Source organism: Ictalurus punctatus, chromosome 9 (assembly GCF_001660625.3).
Source record: "Ictalurus punctatus breed USDA103 chromosome 9, Coco_2.0, whole genome shotgun sequence".
Classification (NCBI taxonomy): domain Eukaryota; kingdom Metazoa; phylum Chordata; class Actinopteri; order Siluriformes; family Ictaluridae; genus Ictalurus; species Ictalurus punctatus.
In genome coordinates this window covers 17054246-17076779 of record NC_030424.2, presented here as the reverse complement: position 1 = coordinate 17076779, position 22534 = coordinate 17054246, and the positions used below count along the sequence as shown (strand labels likewise).

Sequence of the window (22534 nt, the reverse complement as noted above, 5' to 3'; positions counted from 1 at the left end):
TACATCGCAGTTATCAAGAACATAAAAAAAAGTATCTAATCAAAGTAGATATCCTCTTAATTCCTATCCCATGTTTTAAATGATAAGTGAAAGTTTTTGACATTTGGCTACGTAAACAACTGATAAAATCACTTACACGACTGAGAATACAGTTTGCTGATATTTGGCAATTAGCAATATCGGACTGAGGAGATTCACCCAAAACTGCAAACATAAAAAAGAAAAAAGGACACAGTTAAATATGGAATGTGTTTTATATTGGACATGGAGGACAAAAGTTTAGCATGTTGCAAAGATATGCTCAAATCATTATTCATGCATTTTCTAAATTAATAAACTCACAGAATAAAAACATACCATTGAGGTTACAAAATAATTATTTAGCTATTTTTAAACTGATTATATTGAAAATGCAGACACACTTTTATTGCAGCATGCAGCAATATTTCAGGTGGCAAATACTTAAACATTGCATGAAAAAAGTAATGTTGAAAGACTACACACTGTGCAAATGTATGCCTTTTTTTTTTTTTTTTTTTTTTTGCTTCAATACCCATTTTGTATAATTTGAAAATTGTCCTATGATTGAGTTCACCATGGTCTTTCATTAGAAGATGCAAAAAGGTAATACAGTACATATTTTTATACTGAACTGCCTATAGAGTTGTATGCGTCTTCACATGTATCACACTTGCTGTATATACATATACATAAAGATAATAGTGAAATGGTAAGAACAGAACCTAAGGAAAGAGATACCCACTGTAAACCAATACAGATTAAATACTGTATATAGAAAACACTACCTGAAAACTTTTTAATTTATATCTGAGCTCCTCACAAGGACTCTAAGAGAATCATATTACAGATTGCAAGCCTTATAGCAGATACAGTATAATAATTTGTATCCAAAATATAAAGTTGCGGTTAGTAGAGTAAAAGTATAATTAGATATAATGGTAATTGAAAGAGTTGTTGGAAATGTATAATATTTATACTAATTGTAGCGTAAACAGGGTTCACAAAAATTCTATAGCGTTATATGGTTAGTACAGTCATTTAGATGTTTAGCCCCTGTATAACTGTAAAAGCTGAAGTAATCTCTACATTCTGGGACCAAAAATGAGCCAGGGTTCTCTTTGCCACAAAAGTGTTGCAAACCATTCGATCTTAGGAACCACTTCATCCATCCATCCATCTTCTATACTGCTTATCCTTCCATCAGTATCACGGGGAAACCTGGAGCCTATCCCAGGGAGCATGGGGCACAAGGCGGGGTATACCCTGGACAGGGTGGAACCACTTCATGATACGTTAAAAAAATATATATATATACATTTCTTGCACTTTTTTTGCTTGGCCAATCCCCCCAACCCCCCCACCCGACCCCCGAGAGAGCTAAGCAAAAAAGTGCATAAAATGTAATATTTATTATTTAGCATAAAAATGAATAAAAAGTTAACAAACAAAAAGTCAATAACTCTATATTTTTTTAAATAATGAAGTCTTTGGGCTAAGCTTCAAGATAGTATGTGTCACTGTTTCATTCAGTTTTACCGACCTCACACAGATCATGGTCAGGCTGTCAAGAAGCTGTGTTAGGTGTATTAACAGTGTGTATCCAACACGCCTATGGCAAAGACAACCCTGAAATACTATTCATTTCGGTGCATGTCAGCTTGGTGTCTCATCTCAAATCATCACATTCGGACATTTGGACCATGTGCTGTGCTTTTAGAGAGAATCAGATCTTGGAACTTTTCTTATCCAGTATGTCAGAGCAGCGTCGTGAGGAACGGCCCAGAAGGAACTCCTTCTCATGGATCAGGCTGTCCAGCAGGTCTTCTTGACGGTAGTTATAGTAGACCTTCAGGAAGGCCATGAATGTGATACCCAGCCAGGTCAACCAAGCAGCCCACAGTCCAAACTAAAGAGGGACATATTGTCATGTATTTTGTATTCAAACAAATAATAAGCCCTTAATATGGTATATAAAATGTAAGTACTATACTCAGTGCTACTGATTACGTTTAATATGTTCAGATCAAACCTACTTGTGCAATGGCAAACTGGTCATAGAATGCAGAGTTGTCTAACCCCAGCTCCAAATCCGTGTCCTGTAACTCCTCACAGCTACAATGTGAAAATAAACGAAGTATTACTGATATTCATTCATATAAACTACACAGGATTTGATAGATTAAAGTTCATATTTATGCAGTGGTGTTCTGTGAAACATGATCAAGCTTTAAGACCTTGGAGTTGAACCGGACCAGTTCTGCTTCTGATAATAATACCAGATAGCTACTGACTAATGGTGCAGTGCCTTGTCAAGCAAGCTTTATGTTGTATGCGGAATGAGTCAGTTTCTTTTCGTCATTAAAATGAAAATAAAAACCTTTCAACACCTTACCAATGTATAAATGAAACATTTCTTTATATTCGTCATTGCTGTACTGACTGAAAACATTCTTGAGCACAGTGCTAAAAGGAACAGCAGAAGCAGTGCTTCAGTAGTGTACCACATACAGTCCAGATATAGAGGTTTATGCTCGCTGATGCTAGCTTTTGAAGTCGGTCACGCAAACAATACCTAGACTGTAGAAAGCCGTGTCAATTAATTTTCATAACTGATTTAGTTGATTATGTTGACAAATCATTGCAGCCCTAAATTCTTAAAATCCCCTGAAGAAATACACTTGTATTGTTACCTGCTGGGCATGCTGCCCCCCTCGGTAATAGCATCGCACCACAGGTTAAAGCCCACAGTCACGATGGTGCTTGACAGGAACACCGCGCACACCACAAACAAGCTGATCAGCAGGTTTAAGAAGGCATTAAATATGGAGCTGTGGAAATGAAGCAAAAGTTCATAAAGCTGCAGGACATATACAAAGCCTGATTGTAAAAGAAGACAAATTAGAATAACATATGTTTTGTGACTTATTCAATCATTATGTCTAACAATAAACATAAAAAAAAATGATAAAGATACACACCAAGTTCTTAATCAGTGTCACTGATGTATTACACTGATGCTGTTGTGCTGTCATCACATATACAATTAACAATACTGAACAGCTGCATATCGATTATGTTCATGGATGCTAGATTAGGCCGCTTCATCTGTAGTGTTATAAATGATGCTGTAAATAACAAAATGTACTGAAACGCTTTCTTACTGTGTTATGCAACCTTTTTCTGAAAAGGCATAACCATCAGTGTATATATATATATATATATATATATATATATATATATATATATATATATATATATATATATATATATATATAAAGCATAATGCATTGTTTGTTCAGCACTATTGGTTTAATTGTCTTTTGCAATAATGATTTTACAACAGTGTGCATATAATCTTAGTAACGAAATGTTTTATTGTGTAACAAAATGTTTTAGTGTGCTGTGAATATTCTAACCAGTCACAGCAGCTCCAGATGTTCCTGTGTGTGTTTTGATGAATCACGGTGCACATGTACAAGCAAAAATAATTGGACAAAATATTGCAAGACCATGTTTAATTACATCATGTGTCCACCAGTGTCTTTTAATATATTGTAAAGCATATTACGATCGCAACTTGCACCAGTTTCGTTACAATCTGGTGTTTTGTCCATCCATATCGTGCATCCCTAACATCCCCACTGCATCTATCCCAGTCACAATTTAAGACAAGTGGAAAAGTAGGTATAGAAAATCTTGAAATGTAGGTGGACTCACTCGTCGTGGCCTTTGCAGATGAGGAAGAGCAGCCTCCAGGCCTGAACAGCGGCCAGCACGAGGGAGGCCACGCCGACAAAGGTGATGAAGCTGCAGGAGGACTGCGGTCCCCATTCCTCCACCATGAAGCGCTGCTTGGACACCGTGATGTTCTCGTTCTGCCACATACCTCGCGTGAAGAGCAAACATTTCCCTCCGAAGTCTTCAGCATATTCTGAGAGAGGCACTACCGCGATAAACCCAAAGACGAAAGCCAAAAAATACAAGACGCACTGCGTGAATATAAAATTGTTTTTTGCCATTTTCACCCGGCTCGCGCTCAAGCAGCTGAGCGGCACCACTGCTGCACATGCGCAGTCCCACTCTGCTGGCGTGAACCCGGAGGACAGCGTCAGAATAAAATTAAAAATAAAATTAATTTAAAAAAGTAATAAACAACGCGTTTTGTAGCAAGAAGTAACACTTTAACGCACAATATATTATTTTCCACTTGTAGTTACAACATATGATGCTGATTGTATTATTTTTCAGTTAATAGCTTAAGGATGATAGAAGAATATACACTACGGTGTATATGGCCAAAGGTTTGTGGACACCTGACCATCGCACCCATATGTGCTTGTTGAACATTATAGTCCAGATTTATTCCCCCTTTGCTATTATAATAACTTCCACTCTTCTGGGAAGACTTTCCACTGAGTTTTGGAGTGTGGCTGTAGGAATTTGTGCTCATTCAGCCCCAAGAGCATTAGTGAGGTTAGACACTGATGTTAGATAAGGAGGCCTTGGGTGCAGCTCATCCCAGTTCCAGTTCATCCCAAAGGTGTTCAATGGGTTTGAGGTCAGGGCTCTGTGCAGACCACTCATGTTCTTGCCCTCAAACTTAGCACACCATGTCTTCATGGAGCTCGCTTTGTGCACAGAAGCACTATCATGATAAAACAGGTTTTGACCTTTTAGTTCAAGTGAAGGGAAATGGTAATGTTACTGCATACAAAGACATTCTAGACAATTGTGCATTTCCAACTTTGTGGCAATGGTCAAGTGTCCACAAACATATTTTAATATATAATATACAATAAAAAACATGTGTGCATTGTAAAGTTTTCAGCTCTACTCAGTGAAAATGGAGGGGGCATAACAGGGGGCATAATGCTGTTATGCATAACAGCATAACTCTAATCAAAGCTTACGTCTAAATAAAAATTCAAAATAATAACTTCTTAAGCCATGAGAATGTTTATCAAGTCAGTGAAAATAAAGCATTTAATTAGGACATCATCAGGGTAAAAAACAGCACATGAAACACTTAATCTTAGACAGAAACTGCCATTGGCTTTCTGTTTCTAGCTGAAATAGAGTATTTAAGTGTCCTACCCAATGAGCATCTCCTTTACATCATATTTTGAGCAGTGGACCAGTGGATCCTGTTTGCATTTTATGACAGTAGAACCAGACTTAAGATCATTTAACACAATATGATCAGGGAACCAATGAGGAACCAGAAAATGCAGACTTGCAAAGATCCTAGCATTTCCAGATCAAGATAGAGATTTCAGAAGTCATTTCATCAGAGCTCTACACATTAAGAAGCTATTTGGCAGTCGTTCTTTAAATAAATAAATAAATAAATAAATAAATGCCTTGCCTACTGTTTGTATATTCAGTATATGTATCTGTGTTTTAGTCATGATTATTTTCATACAGGCCAACCAGAACCATATATTGATTTTTTTCTAATGTAAATAATTGTTCATGGTGAATTATTGATTGCTGTACAATGGCTGTAGCTGTCTTTGCTGAAGCTGCAGTATTTGTCTGCTGGGAAAAGAAAAAAAAACAGGGGACTATGTAAATGAGAATTGCTAATTAAACAGAATAGTAAACATGTTAAATCTCTTAGACACTGATGGATTTGATCCACACCTGTGACAAGATTAAGTTACGTATAGCATAAAATTTCATTCACATTCATTTGTCATGAGAGATTAAATAAATTTAAATTTAAATAAATATATATATACCCTCATATATGATGTTGAGTCCTCTCTTTCTCTCTCAGGATTGTTTGACCCATTTGCCCCTTTTACCTTTAGCTTTTCTGCTGCATGACTCTTCCTTTGTAGCCTAAAAACACAATTTAACTCATCAGGTTTTTAAAAGTAGATTACAGTTCAAGAGTATGGGTTTAATTAAATTTGAATCGAAGTAGTTCGAATCATGTAGTCAAGAAGAAAATGAAATATATTTACATGTCTGTTATAATTCTGACTTTTATGCAAGTATAAACTGTTAGGCGTGTGAGGGGTTTTCATGGCTTTTTTTCTAGGAGATTCATCATTTACAGGCATCTACAATCAGGTAAGCTTATTTTGCTTATGAAGCTCACATTGTGCTGCAATTCATTTCCTCTGTGTATGTGTGGGTGGAGTCAGTGCCAAAATATCCTGATCCCATTAATCTATGCCTGAGGTTATGGGGAAATCAAACAGCAAATAGACTCCATGATTAAAGGCTCTAATAGCAGCTTTTCCCTTCAAATGTATGCTGACATATCATAACAGCAAGCAGCCCTTTACAGTGAGGTGGAAGAAATGAAGTGGAGGATTTGATAAATGGTGCTATTTTACCCTCCTTGCCAAATGATATCCATGTGACATCAAACTGATATCACTTGGAGTCATGCATCATGCAGCTTGATTTATGGATTCCAATGTATCTACCATTAAACATTTAAATATTTATTTAAAAAAATAATAATAAATTAAATAAATAAAAAAAAATTTAAAAAGTGAACATAAAACATTTCAGCATTTCTAAATGGTTTTAGATTTCTCAAGAACAAGGTCATGCACTAGAGTTATAGCATCAGTATTATAAAAACATTGTAAAAATGTTAGTGGTAATTCCAGTGGTTCAGTTAAGAGTAACATCTCAGTCCCTAAATCTGGTTATTTTCTAGATAAATGGTCAGGATCTATCAAAATTTGACCGATGATATGGTGGACATTCTTACTTGTTTTAGCTATTCAGTGTTTTCATTCTACATGATTTAGGAAAAAATACTTTAATGAGGTTCTATTAATCCAGTACAGCAGTATATAATTCTGCCTATTAGAATGTATAGGTTGTAGTACTCTTTATTACACTGCAGATTCTCTGGATTAAAAAAAACATAATTAGTGGTTCAATAAACAACCAAGTAACATTTAACGATTAAGCAGTTGCATAGATGCAATATCGTTAGATATAGATTTGAAAACATTATATTATATACGTGTATGAAATACATAGATTATATGTTCAGAATATTAATCCAACACTGCCACTGTGTGGGTGATACATATTTCCCTCATTTGAAAATTCAGTTCACCCTGTACTTTATTGAAAATAAATTATTAACACATTTTGATGTTTTACTTTGTGAATTTAATTTATTTTTAAAAATATACACTAATTTCAAATCTGATGACTGCAACACAGTCGACTGTTTCCCATGGTGTAACATCACCTTTTCTTTTAATAACACTTATTAAGTGTTTGGATGCTGAAGCACAAGTTGGTTAAATTTAGCAAGCAGAATTTCCCCCATTCATCCATTATGCATTTCTTCAGCTGTGCAACTGTACAGGGCATTCATTGCCTTATTTTGTGCTTCATAATGCGCCACACATTCTCAATCAGAGACAGGTCAGGACTGCAGGCAGGTCATGCTAGCACCCGCACTCTCTGCTTATGCATCCATGCGCTTGTAATCCAGGCAGAATGTGGTTTGGTGTTGTCCTGCTCTGGATGGCGGCACATGTTGCTCCAAAATGTGCACATATCTTTCTGCATTAATGATGCCCTCACAGAAGTTACCCATGCCATAGGAATTGACACACTCCCATACCATGACAGACACTGGCTTTTGGACCTGATGCTGATAACAGCTTGGATGGTCCTTTTCATCTTCGTTTTTTGTTTAAATACAAGTCAAAGTACATTTACAAATCCCTCCTCTTTGCTCTTATTAGCATTTTCCATACTGTTCCAACTTTTTCGGAGTTGGGGTTGTATAAGTAGGGCAATAGAACCCAATTAAACAAATGAGACAAAATTATTATACTTGGACATTGATTTATTTAGGAAAATGATGCAATATTACATATCTGTGATTGGCAAAAGTATGTGAACCTCTACTATTAGCAGTTAATTTGAAGGTGAAATTAGTCAGGTGTTTTCAATTAATGGGATGGCAATCAGGTGTGAGTGAGCACCCAGCTTTATTAACAGGGATCTATCAAAGACTGATCTTGTTTGTGGAAGTGTATCATGGCACAAAGAAGATTTCTCAGAAAAAGAGTTGCTGATGCTCATTAGGCTGGAAAAGGTTACAAAATCATCTCTAAAGAGTTTGGACTCCACCAATCCACAGTCAAATAGGTTGTATACAAATGAAGGAAATTCAAGACCATTGTTAACCTCCCCAGGAGCGGTCAACCAACAAAGATCACTCCAAGAGTAAGATGTGTAATAGTCCACAAGGTCACAAAGGAACCCAGGGTAACTTCTAAGCAACTAAAGGCCTCTCACATTGGCTAATGTTAATGTTCATGAGTCCACCATCAGGAGAACACTGAACAATGGTGTGCATGGCAGGGTTGCAAGGAGAAAGTCACTGCTCTCCAAAAAGAACATTGCTGCCCATCTACAGTTTGCTAAAGATCACATGGACAAGCTAGAAGGCTATTGGAAAAATGTTTTGTGGGCAAATGAGACCAAAATAGAACTTTTTTGTTTAAAAGAGAAGCGTTATGTTTGGAGAAGGGAAAACACTGTGAAATATGATGGTGGTAGTACCATGGTTTGGGCCTGTTTTGCTGCATCTGGGCCAGGACGGCTTGTCATCATTGATGGACCAGTGAATTCTGAATTATACCAGCAAATTCTACAGGAAAATGTCAGGACATCTGTCCATAAATTGAATCTCAAGAGAAACTGGGTCATGCAGCAAGACAACTACCCTAAGTACACAAGTTGTACTACCAAAGAACAGTTAAAGAAGAATAAAGTTAATGTTTTGGAATGGTCAAATCAACGTCCTGACCTTAATCCAATTTAAATGTTAAGGAAGCAAGCAGTTAATCTGAGGAAACCCACCAAAACCCCAGAATTGAAGCTGTTCTGTATTGAGGAATGGGCTAAAATTCCTCCAAGCTGATGTGCAGGACTGATCAACAGTTACCAGAAATGTTTAGTTAAAGTTATTGTTGCACACGGGGGTCACACCAGATACTGAATGCAAAGATTCACATACCTTTTTTTACTCACAGTTATATAATATTGGATCATTTTCCTCAGTAAATAAAAAAATTGTATATTTTTATCTCATTTGTTTTTATGGGTTCTCTTTGTACTTTTAGGACTTCTGATGATGTTTTAGGTAATATTCTGCAGAAATGTAGACTATTCTATATGGTTCAAAAACTTTCAAGTACTTTAAAAAGGTACGGTTAGACAATAAAGTAAAAGAGGAGCTTGAAGTGGAGCTTGAATAAAGGAATGAATAACAAAGGAAAATGATGCAGGATGGAGATTGTAACATTTTATCGAAAACATTTAGTGCAGTTATTACTGCATAAGAGAGTCACACCAGATACTGAAAGCAAAAGGTTCACATACTTTTGCCACTTATAGATATGTAACATTGGATCATTTTCCTCAATAAATAAATGACCAAGTATAATATTTTTGTCTCATTTTTTAACTGGGTTTTCTTTATCTACTTGTATGAAAATCTGATGACGTTTTAGGTCAAATTTATGCAGAAATGTATAAATTTCTAAAGGGTTCACAAACTTTCAAACACCAGTACACATCAACTGTGAGAGATGGAGTGCATTGTCATTTCTACATTACATTTTCTTACCTGTTTAACCTCTTGTTTGCATCCTCTGATAAGCCCATGAGACTGAGGCCATCCTAGAACAAGAGAGTGTCTTTTCTCTAAAAAGGTAAAAAGAAGGCTTATAGAACAGAGCTAAACAAACCCTAAACAATGGAATCAGTCTTTCAGGCATTCATTGGATTTGCATAGCAAAGTATAACCTTTTGTGACAGCAGGGACTTGCTCGATAGCAGGCAGCAGTCCTGTGGAGGCTCTTCTGGTCTCCAGAGCCTGCTTCCACCAGCTGCCCAGCTTACAGTCGCCCACTCGTTCTGATGTGGTCCTAAAACACACTACCTCCTTAATTCCTGCATTTCTGCTCTCACTGGCAGATTTTGAATCTTTGGTCTTCTCAGCAGGGCTGAGTGGCAACAGTGGAGCTCCAAGAGAAATCTGAAGCTGATGAGGACGGGAGCCACGCCTCACGGGGTTAAAATCCATTACCAGATTGGAGCTCCTGAGAGACGCTAAAAATGATGGTTGGTTGGGTTCCCCGTCCTTCAGTGTGAGGTTTTGTTCATGGAGGTGCTCCAGGAGGTCCTGCATGGTCTCAGTAAGTGCACAGGAGGTGAGGATCTCCGGCTGGTCCATGGCATCCTGGGGATTGTAACAGAAGGACCTGAGGCTCTTCTCAATTTTGAAGTAAGGTAATGCTCTCTGAACACAGAAAGGGCAAAGAATATTGATTAAACCGTAAGCACTCAATAGAGGATAAGTCATACAGTTGTTACAAATATTGTAGTCCATACAAAAGAATATAGTACACGATGAATTAAGTTAAGTTACTGACTAGCAATCAGAGAGAACACCACTAAAGAATGACTCATAATTTATCATGTTATTCAGCTGTTAACAAAGAGCAGATATCACTCACTCTTAAAGGCTTCAGGTCCAAAAAGCCCCTTGATCCAGACACTTCATCACAAATGGAGTCTTGGCAATAAATGCTCTTAGAAGATAAAACACTGAACTGTTCACTGTCCTCTTCTGCCCTAATGTTCTCAGAATGTGGCTTCTGGACCATATCATCGATAATTTTCTCTATAAAAACATGGTGAGATTATGAATGATTAGAAAAGTGAATTATTAGTAAATGCTCACCAAAATCAGGAATGAAAAAATTATCACCATCCACAGGGATTGCAGCACTATACGGCACTGTTTGTTTGTCCTTATTGCTGTACATTTTATATATCATGGCCAAACATATCTCAGATCAAAGCTGTACTATTTATTAAACTAATTATTTGTCAATAAATCCATTTGAGAAGTGCACTGCATGTTACTCTTGAATGATAGTCCTTCAAACCAATTAGTGCAGTCAAATTTTTGAAGAAAATGGATGGTGAGGAGAACATAAACACAAAATGAACCAGATTATACACTCCACTTTATTAAGAACACACCTGCTTATTAATTCAAAATTAGCCAGTTGGTCAATCATGTGGCAGGAGCATGATGCATAAAATCATGCACAACATCCTGCAGGTCAGGAGCTTTAGTTAATGTTCATATCAAACATCAGAATAAGGAAACAGTGGCCCTGAGAAATTGCTGATCTCCTGGGATTTTCACACACAACAGTGTCTAGAGTTTGCACACAATGGTGCAAAAACAAAAACACATGCAGTGAGTAGCAGTTCTGCAGGCGTAAACGTCTTATGAGAGGTCAGAGGAAAATTGCCAAACTGGTCCAAGGTGACAGGAAGACTACAGTAACTCAAATAACTTCTTTATATTCGTGGTGAGCAGAAAAACATCTCAGAATGCACAACCTATGGGCGGCTGTGGCTCAGGTGGTAGAGCAGGTTGTCCGTTAACCGTACGGTTGGCGGTTCGATTCGTGGCCCACAGGATTCCACATGCCAAAGTGTGCTTGGGGAAGACACTGAACCCCAAGTTGCTCCCAATGGCAAGTTAACCCCTAGCATGGCAGCTCTGCTACCATTGTTGTGTGAGTGTGTGTGTGAATGGGTGAATGAGACACAGTATAAAGCGCTTTGGAACTGCTAAGGTTAAAAAAGTGCTATATAAGCGCAGACCATTTACCATTTAACATACGAATCCTTAAGGCAAATGGTCTACAACAGTAGAAGACCACATCAGGTTCCACTCATGTCATCTAAAAACCGGAGAGTGTTGTGTGTCCCTAGAGATTCAACAGAAACCAGCCCATCTGGCACCAGCAACCACGCCTCATGTCACTGAGATAATTTTTTCCCCCATTTTGATGTTTGATGTAAACATCAACTGAAGCTTCTGACCTGTATCTGCAGGTTTCATGCACTGTGCTCTGTCAGATGATTGGCTGAATGGATAATTGTATAAATGAGCAGGTAAGTGTAACTTTCCTATTAGTTTCACTGCAGCTACTAATATACAGTAGTTATTGAATAATATGCTTTAATATTAATAAGTGAATATTAAGCCAAGAGTTTAAGGGGTTAAATGTAATGCAAACTGCAATATATAAAAATTCAGGAACCATATAAAGAGCCTAGCAAGAGGCCTTTAACAATGTTAAAATACCTATCTGTGTGATTTCCAGCATGTGACGCTCAGCTGGATCTACAAGATTTCCTGGTAATGCACAAGTCAAAACATCCTCAACAGCATCTAATTCAGAAACATTAAGCACAGAAGAAATGTATGGCATATTTAATGAAAAAAAGCAATCAATCCACAAAAAACAGCTAGACTCACTCTCAGAGATGACCAGCTCATCTACACTTTCTCTGCGCAAGCTTTTGATGAGCATCGCCTTTGGAGCGTCCCCTACGGTCAGAGTGATATGAGAACAGCACTGGGTAAGAGCTTTAGATGGCATGTGATTGTCGTTAAGCGAGTCACACTCCTCATCTCTGGTCTCCTCTTGTCTCCTCTCAGCAGGTGGTGGAGAGGGGGAACAACTGAAGGAGCAAGCAGACTCCATGCTGTCTGGAGATGTGGAGTTAGAGATAACTGCTAGAGACACACAAACCTCCTAAAGACACATAAAGAAGAGGAATGAATCAATGAATGAAAATAAAGATAATAGACTGGTAAAATCCCAGGTGTTTTTTAAAAAAAAAAAAGAAAGAAAGAAAGAAATGATCACCTTTGTATTTAAACTCATATTATTTTAGATATAGTATTTCCAATAGAGCACTAATACACATTAGGTTACCACAGTTACTATATATATATATGACGTATTCCTTTGACATATTGTTTAGTACAGTAGTGTGCTATACTGGATATACATAGGCATAGTGTACTATGCTGTCATTCTGTAACAACTCCAACTCTGGCTCTTCCTTCTGGAGCTCTACATTATTCCTGTTTTCTTTAGTTTTCTTCAAGTACTTTGGCCAGACCACCCTCATCCTAAACGTGCAAAAACAACAATAAATACTAATTAGTTATTCTTATATTGTTGTTTTACCATCAACTATTAATGCATTAATATAGTATTCTATAGTACCTTGTAAGTTTTTTTGATGAGTTAAGCTCTGTCACAGTTTCTCTAAATAGTCTGAGAAACTCTCTAGGAGTCAGAGAGCCATTAAACAGACACTGGTAGAGCAGTGCAGATAATGGATTAGGAGCATGTCCTGAAAATATTAAAAGATAACTTGAGAACTTTACATGACCATATTTACTTTATTAAACAATCCTTGGGCAAATGATTTCTTGATCATTAAGGTTGGTCCTATAATAATGAAGTCTCTAACATTCAATGAATAAAATTATTTCACCTTTTACACTATGAAACTTATTTCTTGAAACCTTATCACCAAGATCTCTTTGGTTTATTTTGTCAGATTTACTTGAATTTGGTCTCTCCGATAATTTGAAATGTAGAATATCCTGCAAGGAAAAGAAATAGTTGAACTATGATAAATTTATAACACCCGTGAATTAGTTTTATAGACACTTACGAAGTAATTTTCTGTATACAATAGCTAGTGTCATTTTTGAGCCATGAGTAATCAATAAGGAAAAGCACATCTTACTGTATCACCTTAGATACACTGGCCAGTACTTCTCCACAGAGATCGGGATTTTCACAGCCACATATGAACTGCTCGAGTAGATATTCACTTCCTGGTTCACACCGTTTGAGCAGAATCTGAGCCTCAGCAACATGGCTGAAAGAATATATCCAAATGACACAAAAAAGAAAACTTGACTGATCTAGCTCAATCTTAATATGGCACACTATTATATGTTTTCTGGAATATAAGATGAAATGAGGATACCATGGTTTAAATCCTAATTATAATGACACCTACTTATATGGCAGTCAATAAGATTTATTTTCATATACTTGTTCTGTATGAGCACATCCACATACAGTCTGGCATCCTGAGTATTCTCTATAGCAGGCTTGGTGTAGTAAAGGTACTTCAGTGCTGCTTGTCTCTGCCCCTGTCTCAGCAAGGTCCTTAACACAGCATAACTGTGACATGATAACCATGCTGAACTGCTCTCTGGGCTCAAAAGCTTTCCAAGTGAATTCTATGGGGGAAAAAAGTAATTGCTTTCCAGAAGACTACTTATAACAAGCACCTGTCTATCCCAGACAGACTACAAGTTATAGCTTTAGAATTTTATGAGCATAATGGTTGAAGATGGCATACAGATACAAAGCCATGGTCTAGGAGCCACAATCCATAGATCTGTTGGGAGAAGCTGGATGGTATGCTAAAGGTATGACAGAAAGACTCCAGGAGGTCACCTTTACACTGCATGTTAGACACATCCAGAACAAAATACATTATCTGGAGATAAAGAGTTAAAGAGCGCCATCCCAAAATAATGTATTTCATAGGTTATAGAATAGAACCCAACATCCTTTTATTTATTCATTCTTCTTCAGTAAATGCTTTAACAGATTTTCAGTGGAACTGGAGCTTATTCCGGGAACAATGGGTGCAAGACAGGAATACACCCTGGGTAGGACTCCAGTTACAGTAATTACACACACATTCATACACTCATTTAGACTCAGAGGCAATTTAGTGAACCCCTACATGCATACCTACAGAACCCAGAGGAAGTATGTGCAGAGAACATGAAAATCCCAAACAGAGAATAACCCAAGCTTAGGAAAGCACTGGTGACCCTGGAGAAGTGAGGCAGCAGTATCTATTTAATGTGCCACCAGGTTGCTTCTCAACTTGACAATAAGACAACTCAATTTACTGAAATCCCAGCTATCCAGGAGTTGATGCTCTGGCTTAAACTGTGCCACAGATCAATCTAATTGTATTAGCATTTGATAAAAACTAGAAAACCAGAAAAAGGATACAATGGCTAGGGCAGATGTGGTTTCTGTATAAGGGACCAGTACTAGCTTTAGAAGAGAGTGTAGTGAAGGTGGTGGGTAAGTCTGGTAGGTGCAGTCTTCTGAAACCCATAGTGGTCCATATTGTTTGTGCATATGAGCCACCATACCCTGAATAATGGAGCTCCCTCTATATTTATCCTCAATATCACATCTAAGAAGACAAAGCATAGAGGACCTTTTTTTTTTGTTTTTAAACTGTGAAGGCCTTTCTACTGAATGGTTAAATTTTCAAGACAGTTATTTAATACAGAAGGGAAAGAAAATAAGGGGGGTTGAACAAAAATACTATGCCAGTGCACTTGACTATTTGTTACTGAGAATTACCGCAGCTCCAGACAATTTGTCTTGTGGTGCTGGCTCATCTCCTGCCACATCTGAGAGATCTGCTTCAACTCATCGGCAACTAAAAAAAATAACGTGAAGCAATAGTATAAAATGTATAAATACTGATGTCTTCTCTTTTAGATGCCCCCATACTTTATTCATTATGTATCTTCTTTTCTTATTTCCATGTCATAAAAATCTCGATTTCTTATAAAGACTTATGGCACAGTGGTTAAAGCTGTGGGCTAGTGATCAGAAGGTCACGAGATAAAATTCCAACAGTGTCAACCGCTGCTGTTGGGCCCTTAAGGCAGTCCCTTAACCATGGTTGACCCTGTGCTCTGACCACAGCTCTTAAAAAGCTGGGATGTGTGAAGAGTCTCTTGAAAAGGTACAAAAACATTATAATAAATGTTGTATGGTGCATTCTTTATATTACTGGTCCAAATGTGCAGACATGAGCACATGTACATACTGTACAATCATGGTTAATGTTACTCTTGGTCACTGTTATTCCTATAGAGTATCACCTGGGTACTGTGGCAGAAGTCCACTGAAGCTCCACCACTGTACCAGTCTTCCCAACAGGATGTGTTGTCTCAGTGTCTGCAGACCCAGATTACAGCATCCACATCGTGCCATAGCTTTAGCATTAATTTGACACATTACACATGTGTGTCCTGAGACAGGACAAGGAGAAGGGAGAAGCAAAACTTAAAAATGATCAAGAAATACAGTATCTGTCTTTTAGGTCCTTTGTACTTTTTCACATTGTTTCTAAATGTGATTTACATTGTAAGCAGTTCTTACTATAGATCCATTTTTTTTTTATATTATATAGATTTAAGATTTCAAAGACTGCCACATGCTAAAATGAACTGAATGAAAAGGACAAGTGTGTGACTTACCCCAGCGAGCCAATAAAAGCAGGTTCTTAAGTTTCTGTATCAGTAGACATAATTTTGTGAAGGATGTCTGATCTAGAAACATCCACAGGCCAGGACACTGACCAAAGCCTGGGGCCAGAGAGACAAGTGTCAACTCCATACTTTCTATACTGTATATCGCTCACTTATAGCTATCTTAATTGAAATCAATGCATCATTTTATGGAGTTCTACTTACAGAGAGTTAGCAGCTCTTTCTTGGTCAGTTCTATGGAACACTGAAGCCAACAGTTAAACTTAGCAAGAGTCTTGTCCACATCACATTGACCTTCAAGTTCATGTCATCAGATACGTAGTTAAGCCAGAACACAAAGTCATTGCCATAAATTGTGTGATGTGCAAGCATGATTAGCTAACAGGAATACTCCTACAACGCTTATTCTTGCCTTCAGTGGTGAGACTCCGGAGCCAGCGAGTGATGCTTCCCACATCGTTGTCTGTTAAAGCTTTGTTCCAGAGGACTTCTGTATTGAGCATTATCCTGGTTATGCAAAATGTCTACTTCTGCTGTAATACTGGAGAAATAATGGCTTTTGTTTAAATATGTCAGGGTGTTCATGATGATACTTGAATGACCAGTGTGAATACCAGAGAATAAGTACAAATGATGATCTTTTCAAATCAATCTGATTGTCTTGGATTAATACCAAAAAGAAATGACATGATTGCAGTGTCATTTCACGAGTTAATATTAATAATAAACCTTGAAGCACATTTAAAATTTTGTTGGTTATTCCTATACTTTTCTTGAATTAAACTCATCTCAGTGGTGTAATGTTACTGACAGCTGAACATTCATAGTGTTGAAAAATCCAGTACTCACCAGTAAGTGAATGTCTTTTCCAGCACTGGGATGAGAATTGTGTCTAAATTTGCTGACTGGGCCTCTGCATGCATTTTCTCGGACTCAATCCTATCTACGTCAGAATAATCCAATAATCTAGACCTGTAAACAATTCTGTTGGCTGTTGAAGAGAAGGCATGTGTGGTATTAAATGAAATATGGATGTAGCATAAAGGAGTTTAATACATGAGGGGATTTTTACATGGATAAATAAGTGTCACACAGGTAAGTTCAAGATTAAGGGTCTGAAGCAATCAGTTCTCACAGAATAAAAAGAACAAGACAAGTGCATTGTGAGCCTCACAACTGGCAACTCAATGTGCCCAGTGAACACATAGCAGGAGAACATCATATAACTACATTATTATGAATTATGAAGCATCTTTAAAGTTAATAAATACATATCGAGTATGTACACCAGTGAAATGGTTGGAATGGCAATTTTATAGAAATTGTTCAGTGCTTGTACCCATCAGTCTGGAACAGTCTGTACCGCTTATCCTACACAAGGTAGCGGGGGAGCTTGGAGCCTATCCCATTTGGAAACTCCAGACAGCCTACAGTGCATGTCTTTGGACTGGCGGAGAAAACCAGAGTACCCAGAGGAAGCCCGAAGAATGGGGAGAACAGGCAAACTCCACGCACACAGGGCAGAGGTGGGAATAGAACCCTGATTGCGAGACTAATCAGGTCATTGTATAAAGCCCTTTATTTAAAACTATGGTAATTGGAAAATAAAGACCAATCAGTTTTCTGTGCTTTTCACTGTAATGCTTTCTCTTATAGTCCCATTTCTCCAAATAATTTTCTGATCGTGTGGTATTTTGTTATAGTCGTGAGAAAAAAAAAGTACACCCTTTGGGCTTATTTTGCAGCCATATGACTTGGGACAATGATGAACTCCACTTTACACCAGAATGTTCTTGAGATAAATGTGAAGCCATCTGTCCAGCAGCTTAAGCTAGACCTAAATTGGGTCATGCAACAGGACAATGATCCCAAGCACACCAGCAAATCAGCATCTGAATGGCTAAAGAAGAAAAAAAACAAGGTGCTGGAATGGCCAAGTAAAAGTCCAGACCACAACTCCATTGAGATGCTGTGCCGGGATCTTAAGAACAAACATAAATGAACTGAAGCAATCTTTCAAGAAGAGGGGGCCAAAATTTCTCCGAAACAATGAGAGAGACTTTGTTATACTGAATTATAGGGTGTACAAGAGCCCTCAATTATCCTTGTTCAAGATTGCTACTGTATTTTTTTTTTTAGCTTTTGTTTGTTTTCACACAAAAAACATTGCAAAATAAGACTTTATACACCAGTACAGTTTCCTTTCGATTCAATACAGTAAAATAAATTAAAGAGTAATTAAACTCTTACTTTATGAAAGTTATTGCGCTAAAATATGCTGAGAAATTATTACATGCCCCATACTATAAACAATATTATGATCTGGAAGACAGTGCATAGAGTAACCCAGGGCCTTTCCTGCACTCTTACTAGCACTACTCCTATCACTTGCCTTACATGCATATACTGCAGTACATCAGTGAGATTTGTATTGGTGACAGAAGGTACTCTGCCAAATCCAACTGGGCTGATTAGTGATTACAGATTAGAGATTATAGGCCCTAGGCCTGTAACAATATCTCACAGACACATCAGTTTTTCTGAACAATCAACGTGTAAACATGTGCTTACGATGAAACTGAGAACATCCAACATAGAGTAGAGAATCAATCTGAAATGTAAAGTGTTATCAAAAATGAAGCGAGATGGAAGCAGACATGTTTGGGTGAGTATTAAGGTGTTTACTACTACCACCAATTCTGTAAGTATCGTTTTAATTTAGCATGTCTGGCCAAATGTTTAATCTGCTCTGCTAAACGTTTGCAGATTTTATGTAGGAACTGTCATTTATTATTGTTTTTAAGGCAAAATAATAGATTTCATGTAGAATTTGTCAGTTCTTAGTAGTGCACACTATGAAGCTGAATTCCTTTTTAAGGATATTTCCAGTCTTTAAGCTAAATATGCTTTGTCATGGTGATACATTGTTGGAAATACATTTAAAACTGAAAAACTGAACAGAAAAACTGTCAAAATTAAATACAACATCTAACAGAGTAAAATGACATGCAACTTGAATTTTCTATCGCTTTTGTCGTTGTGTGAGCATCTTTCAGGTCACTTGAAGAAATGACAAAAACCCAGGCTGACATCTGCTTCTCAAAGAGAGAAAGAGACACGTGTATTCTCAAAAGGCCATACAAAATCTTTCTTATGGACATTATATTATTCTACTTGCTTCTAGCCTTCATTTATTTTGCTCACACCACTGAGCAGCCAGCAAATCCCAGTTCAAAATGCCTCGCTTTTGATGGGAACTTATATTTCAGCGTAATGTCCATATTTCCTGGTAACTTTTTTTCTCAGCAAGAATAACTGATTTTAAATTCCCCAATTGTTTCCTCTGATATTTAAATACCCTACAAAATCAAATTCACTCACTAAACTGAAACCTGAGGAAGCTATCCAAAATGGCTGTTCTACGAGTAAGATTCACTAAAACCCAGAGGGACAGGCTTGCCCAGGTGCTATGGTTGCTGAACTGGATCTCGGTGGTGACGGGCCTCATCCTATTCAGTCTGGGCCTTTTCCTAAAAGTGGAGATCAACAAGAGGAGGGAGGTAATGGCTAGGCAGGAAGTTCATTCTGTACCAGATATGCTAATTGCAGTGGGGCTGATAGCTTGTGTGATAAATTTTGTTGGAGGAAAGATCTGCTATGACTGTGTAGACACCAACAGGTTCTTGCGCTGGAAGCTTGTGATGCTCCCTTATATAATTTGCACATTCTTCTTCACCCTATGTGTGCTGGTCGGTGCAATAATGTGCTACACCATGCATGAGGAACTGAAGGAATCCCTAGCACACGGCCTAAAAGATGCTATACGCTACTATAAAGATACAGACACACCAGGCCGTTGCTTCCTTAAAAGCACTGTTGACCTGCTGCAGCTCCAGTTTCAGTGTTGCGGTAATGCAGGCCACAGGGACTGGTTCCAGATTCAGTGGATCAGCACTCGCTACCTCGACATGTCCAAGCGGGAAGTGGTGGAGTAAGTAAGATCCACCACTTAGTCTTATCTTTAGTTTTAAAGATTAAAACTAAGACAAACATGCTGAAAGTCTGACTTATTTGACATTATATTGGTTTTGTGATTTTCTTTGCAGCCGTTTACACAGCAATGTGGAAGGAAAGTACTTGGTTGATGGGGTACCTTTCAGCTGCTGTAACTTCAACTCACCTCGACCATGCATTCAGTATCAAATCACCAACAACTCAGCCCACTTTAACTACAACTACCAGACAGAGGAGCTCAACTTATGGAGTAAAGGCTGTCACCAAGCTTTGGTGGAATATTTCACCTACATAATGCACTCAATCGGCCTTATTGTCCTTCTCATCTGGCTATTTGAGGTTGGCGTTTGCTTATTTTGAATAATATCAAGTTTTGTGTTAGAAGTAACCTTTTTACAATTGACATTTTCTATGAAATACCAAGGAAAGAATGTATAAATGTGCTTTACTTGCATGTTCAATCCACCATAAATGGTTTTCCTCCTAATAATCACTCTAAAATCTATACTAAACCATGAACATATAGTGTCTCGGTCAGTCTCATGTAAATGCCCCATTTTAATGAGACTACATATTGGTATTATAGCTTTATAACACATGTAGCATTCCTCGCCTATTTTTTTCCATTGTCAAACTAACCTAATCTAAAGCAGCCTCATTCTCCACATTCTCTATATTATTAACAGCTCTCTGTACTCACTGGTGTCCGGTACTTGCAAACAGCCCTGGAAAATGTGCTGCTTCAAGGAGACCCCGAGTCTGAATCAGAAGGATGGCTGCTGAAGAACAGCTTTGCAGAAACTGCACGCTCTAGCTTCAACATCATAAAAAACCTGGGCAAGTGCAATCAAATTGAGGCTGAAAATGGGGACCCCAATGTAAACAGGCCATCCATAGCACACTACGGTCCTGATAACGTTCCTACAAAGCAAATACCTGTGGTCAGTTAACCTTATCCCTGTGCATTTGTCCAAACTATCACTATCAGCCTGAACAGCTTGTTTTCTCCATTCTTATACTAGTCCAATGAAACAAGAAAATGATTTTAACCCTCTGACTGGACTGGACAGTGTGCAAACTGGACAGCACAGATATTTTAATTCTATTCAGTGCATAACAGGTGAGCAGAGAGCTTAGCACTCACACCAGTGATACAGGAACATGGCTAAAGAGGAGCTATACATAATGACTCCAGAACATCTTACTGAAGAAACTCACTTTTCAAATAAGCATAAGCAAGTTATCATGAGACTTGATGCTACATAAAGTCTTAAATTCACTCTGATCACACTTCAGTCTTACTGTTAACTGAGTGATTCTGAGAATGCCTTCTGCAGCATGATTTTTTCCTTCTCATTTTAATGTTGTTTCTAATGTTGCTTTAGATTTTAGATGCTGCTTTCATAGTGTTATAATTCACGAACAAGATAGATGCACCATGCGACAGTGTGAATTCAACATTATTGATTAATTAGAACAGCAGAATTAATTGTATTTAATCTCAAATGTGTGCCTTCACCTCAGTGCTGAACTAGGAAAGCTGGTGTGAAACTACCTCCAAAGCCTCTTTTTAATACCCAAGTTTAAATACTACAACACTGAATGAAATATACTGCACTACTTGAAGGCTTTAAAATGCTTTTATTTATTTATTTATTTTTTAATTAAAGTGACTGAAGCTAAGGGGCACTTACCTTAATTGGTTTCGGTGGCAGAAATTAGAAATACCACTAAGAATTTTAATCCATAAGCCTTCCTTATTTCAGTGTATAACATTTTGGTAGAAATGTCAGTAAAATATATCCAGAACTGTACAACATGAGCATGCTAGTGACAGATAATTAGATTGAAATATTGATGAAATCCAGAGGGAGAGGAGGGAGAGACCTAAAAAAAAAAAAAACCAATTAAATAATGAAAATACAGCATCATGTGAGATAACGGGACGTTCAGAGGATTTCATTTGTCACATATCCTGAAGACAATGTAAAGCCGGAATGCTTTTGTGTTGTACATTGTTACCCTGATGAAAACCAGTTAATTTTTTTTAAAACACTAGAAGCCTGTGCGGTCTTAATGAACAGTTGGACTTAAAGGTAGCTCTTTTTTTTTTTGATAGTAGCTCTATAGTCCAATCAACTGTTTTATCGAAATGGTAACCAATCCTGTTGTTAGACATCTGATGTAAGCCAAGGCATGTCATTTTGCAGTTCTTACGTGACTCAAAATGCAAGCTGTTTGGGTAAAGGAACAGGAAAATAAGCGTGAATAATATAC

General features: G+C 37.6%; 3 protein-coding genes across 3 annotated transcripts; 1 reads left to right on the top strand and 2 right to left on the bottom strand.

Moving 5' to 3' along the window:
* Positions 1-240: 240 nt before the first annotated feature.
* On the bottom strand, positions 241-4110 carry LOC108269529 (transmembrane protein 179). Its single transcript, XM_017475474.3, has 4 exons — positions 3739-4110; positions 2712-2849; positions 2055-2133; positions 241-1927 (listed from the first exon to the last, which is right to left on the bottom strand). Exons 1-4 carry the CDS (start codon positions 4038-4040, stop codon positions 1745-1747), a joined length of 702 nt encoding a protein of 233 aa, XP_017330963.2. The 5' UTR covers positions 4041-4110; the 3' UTR covers positions 241-1744.
* Positions 4111-9550: 5440 nt separating this feature from the next.
* Positions 9551-10318, bottom strand: LOC108269659 (uncharacterized). The gene is made up of 2 exons (XM_017475622.3): positions 9829-10318; positions 9551-9726 (listed from the first exon to the last, which is right to left on the bottom strand). Exons 1-2 carry the CDS (start codon positions 10256-10258, stop codon positions 9599-9601), a joined length of 558 nt encoding a protein of 185 aa, XP_017331111.3. The 5' UTR covers positions 10259-10318; the 3' UTR covers positions 9551-9598.
* A 9335-nt stretch (positions 10319-19653) lies between these two features.
* prph2la (peripherin 2-like a) lies at positions 19654-21980 on the top strand. The gene is made up of 3 exons (XM_017475628.3): positions 19654-20234; positions 20350-20596; positions 20944-21980. Exons 1-3 carry the CDS (start codon positions 19654-19656, stop codon positions 21205-21207), a joined length of 1092 nt encoding a protein of 363 aa, XP_017331117.2. The 3' UTR covers positions 21208-21980.
* The last annotated feature ends 554 nt before the right edge of the window (positions 21981-22534 follow it).

Excerpts from the sequence above, each read along its gene's own strand:
- prph2la (XM_017475628.3), top strand. The coding sequence starts at position 19,654 with ATGGCTGTTCTACGAGTAAGATTCACTAAAACCCAGAGGGACAGGCTT. Across the intron at positions 20,235-20,349 it reads TCCAAGCGGGAAGTGGTGGA|CCGTTTACACAGCAATGTGG; the intron begins GTAAGTAAGATC and ends TTTTCTTTGCAG. Across the intron at positions 20,597-20,943 it reads TTCTCATCTGGCTATTTGAG|CTCTCTGTACTCACTGGTGT; the intron begins GTTGGCGTTTGC and ends TATTATTAACAG.
- LOC108269659 (XM_017475622.3), bottom strand. The coding sequence starts at position 10,258 with ATGGACCAGCCGGAGATCCTCACCTCCTGTGCACTTACTGAGACCATG. Across the intron at positions 9,727-9,828 it reads AGTCCCTGCTGTCACAAAAG|AGAAAAGACACTCTCTTGTT; the intron begins GTTATACTTTGC and ends TTACCTTTTTAG.
- LOC108269529 (XM_017475474.3), bottom strand. The coding sequence starts at position 4,040 with ATGGCAAAAAACAATTTTATATTCACGCAGTGCGTCTTGTATTTTTTG. Across the intron at positions 2,134-2,711 it reads GGGGGCAGCATGCCCAGCAG|CTGTGAGGAGTTACAGGACA; the intron begins GTAACAATACAA and ends TTCACATTGTAG. Across the intron at positions 1,928-2,054 it reads ACCAGTTTGCCATTGCACAA|TTTGGACTGTGGGCTGCTTG; the intron begins GTAGGTTTGATC and ends GTCCCTCTTTAG.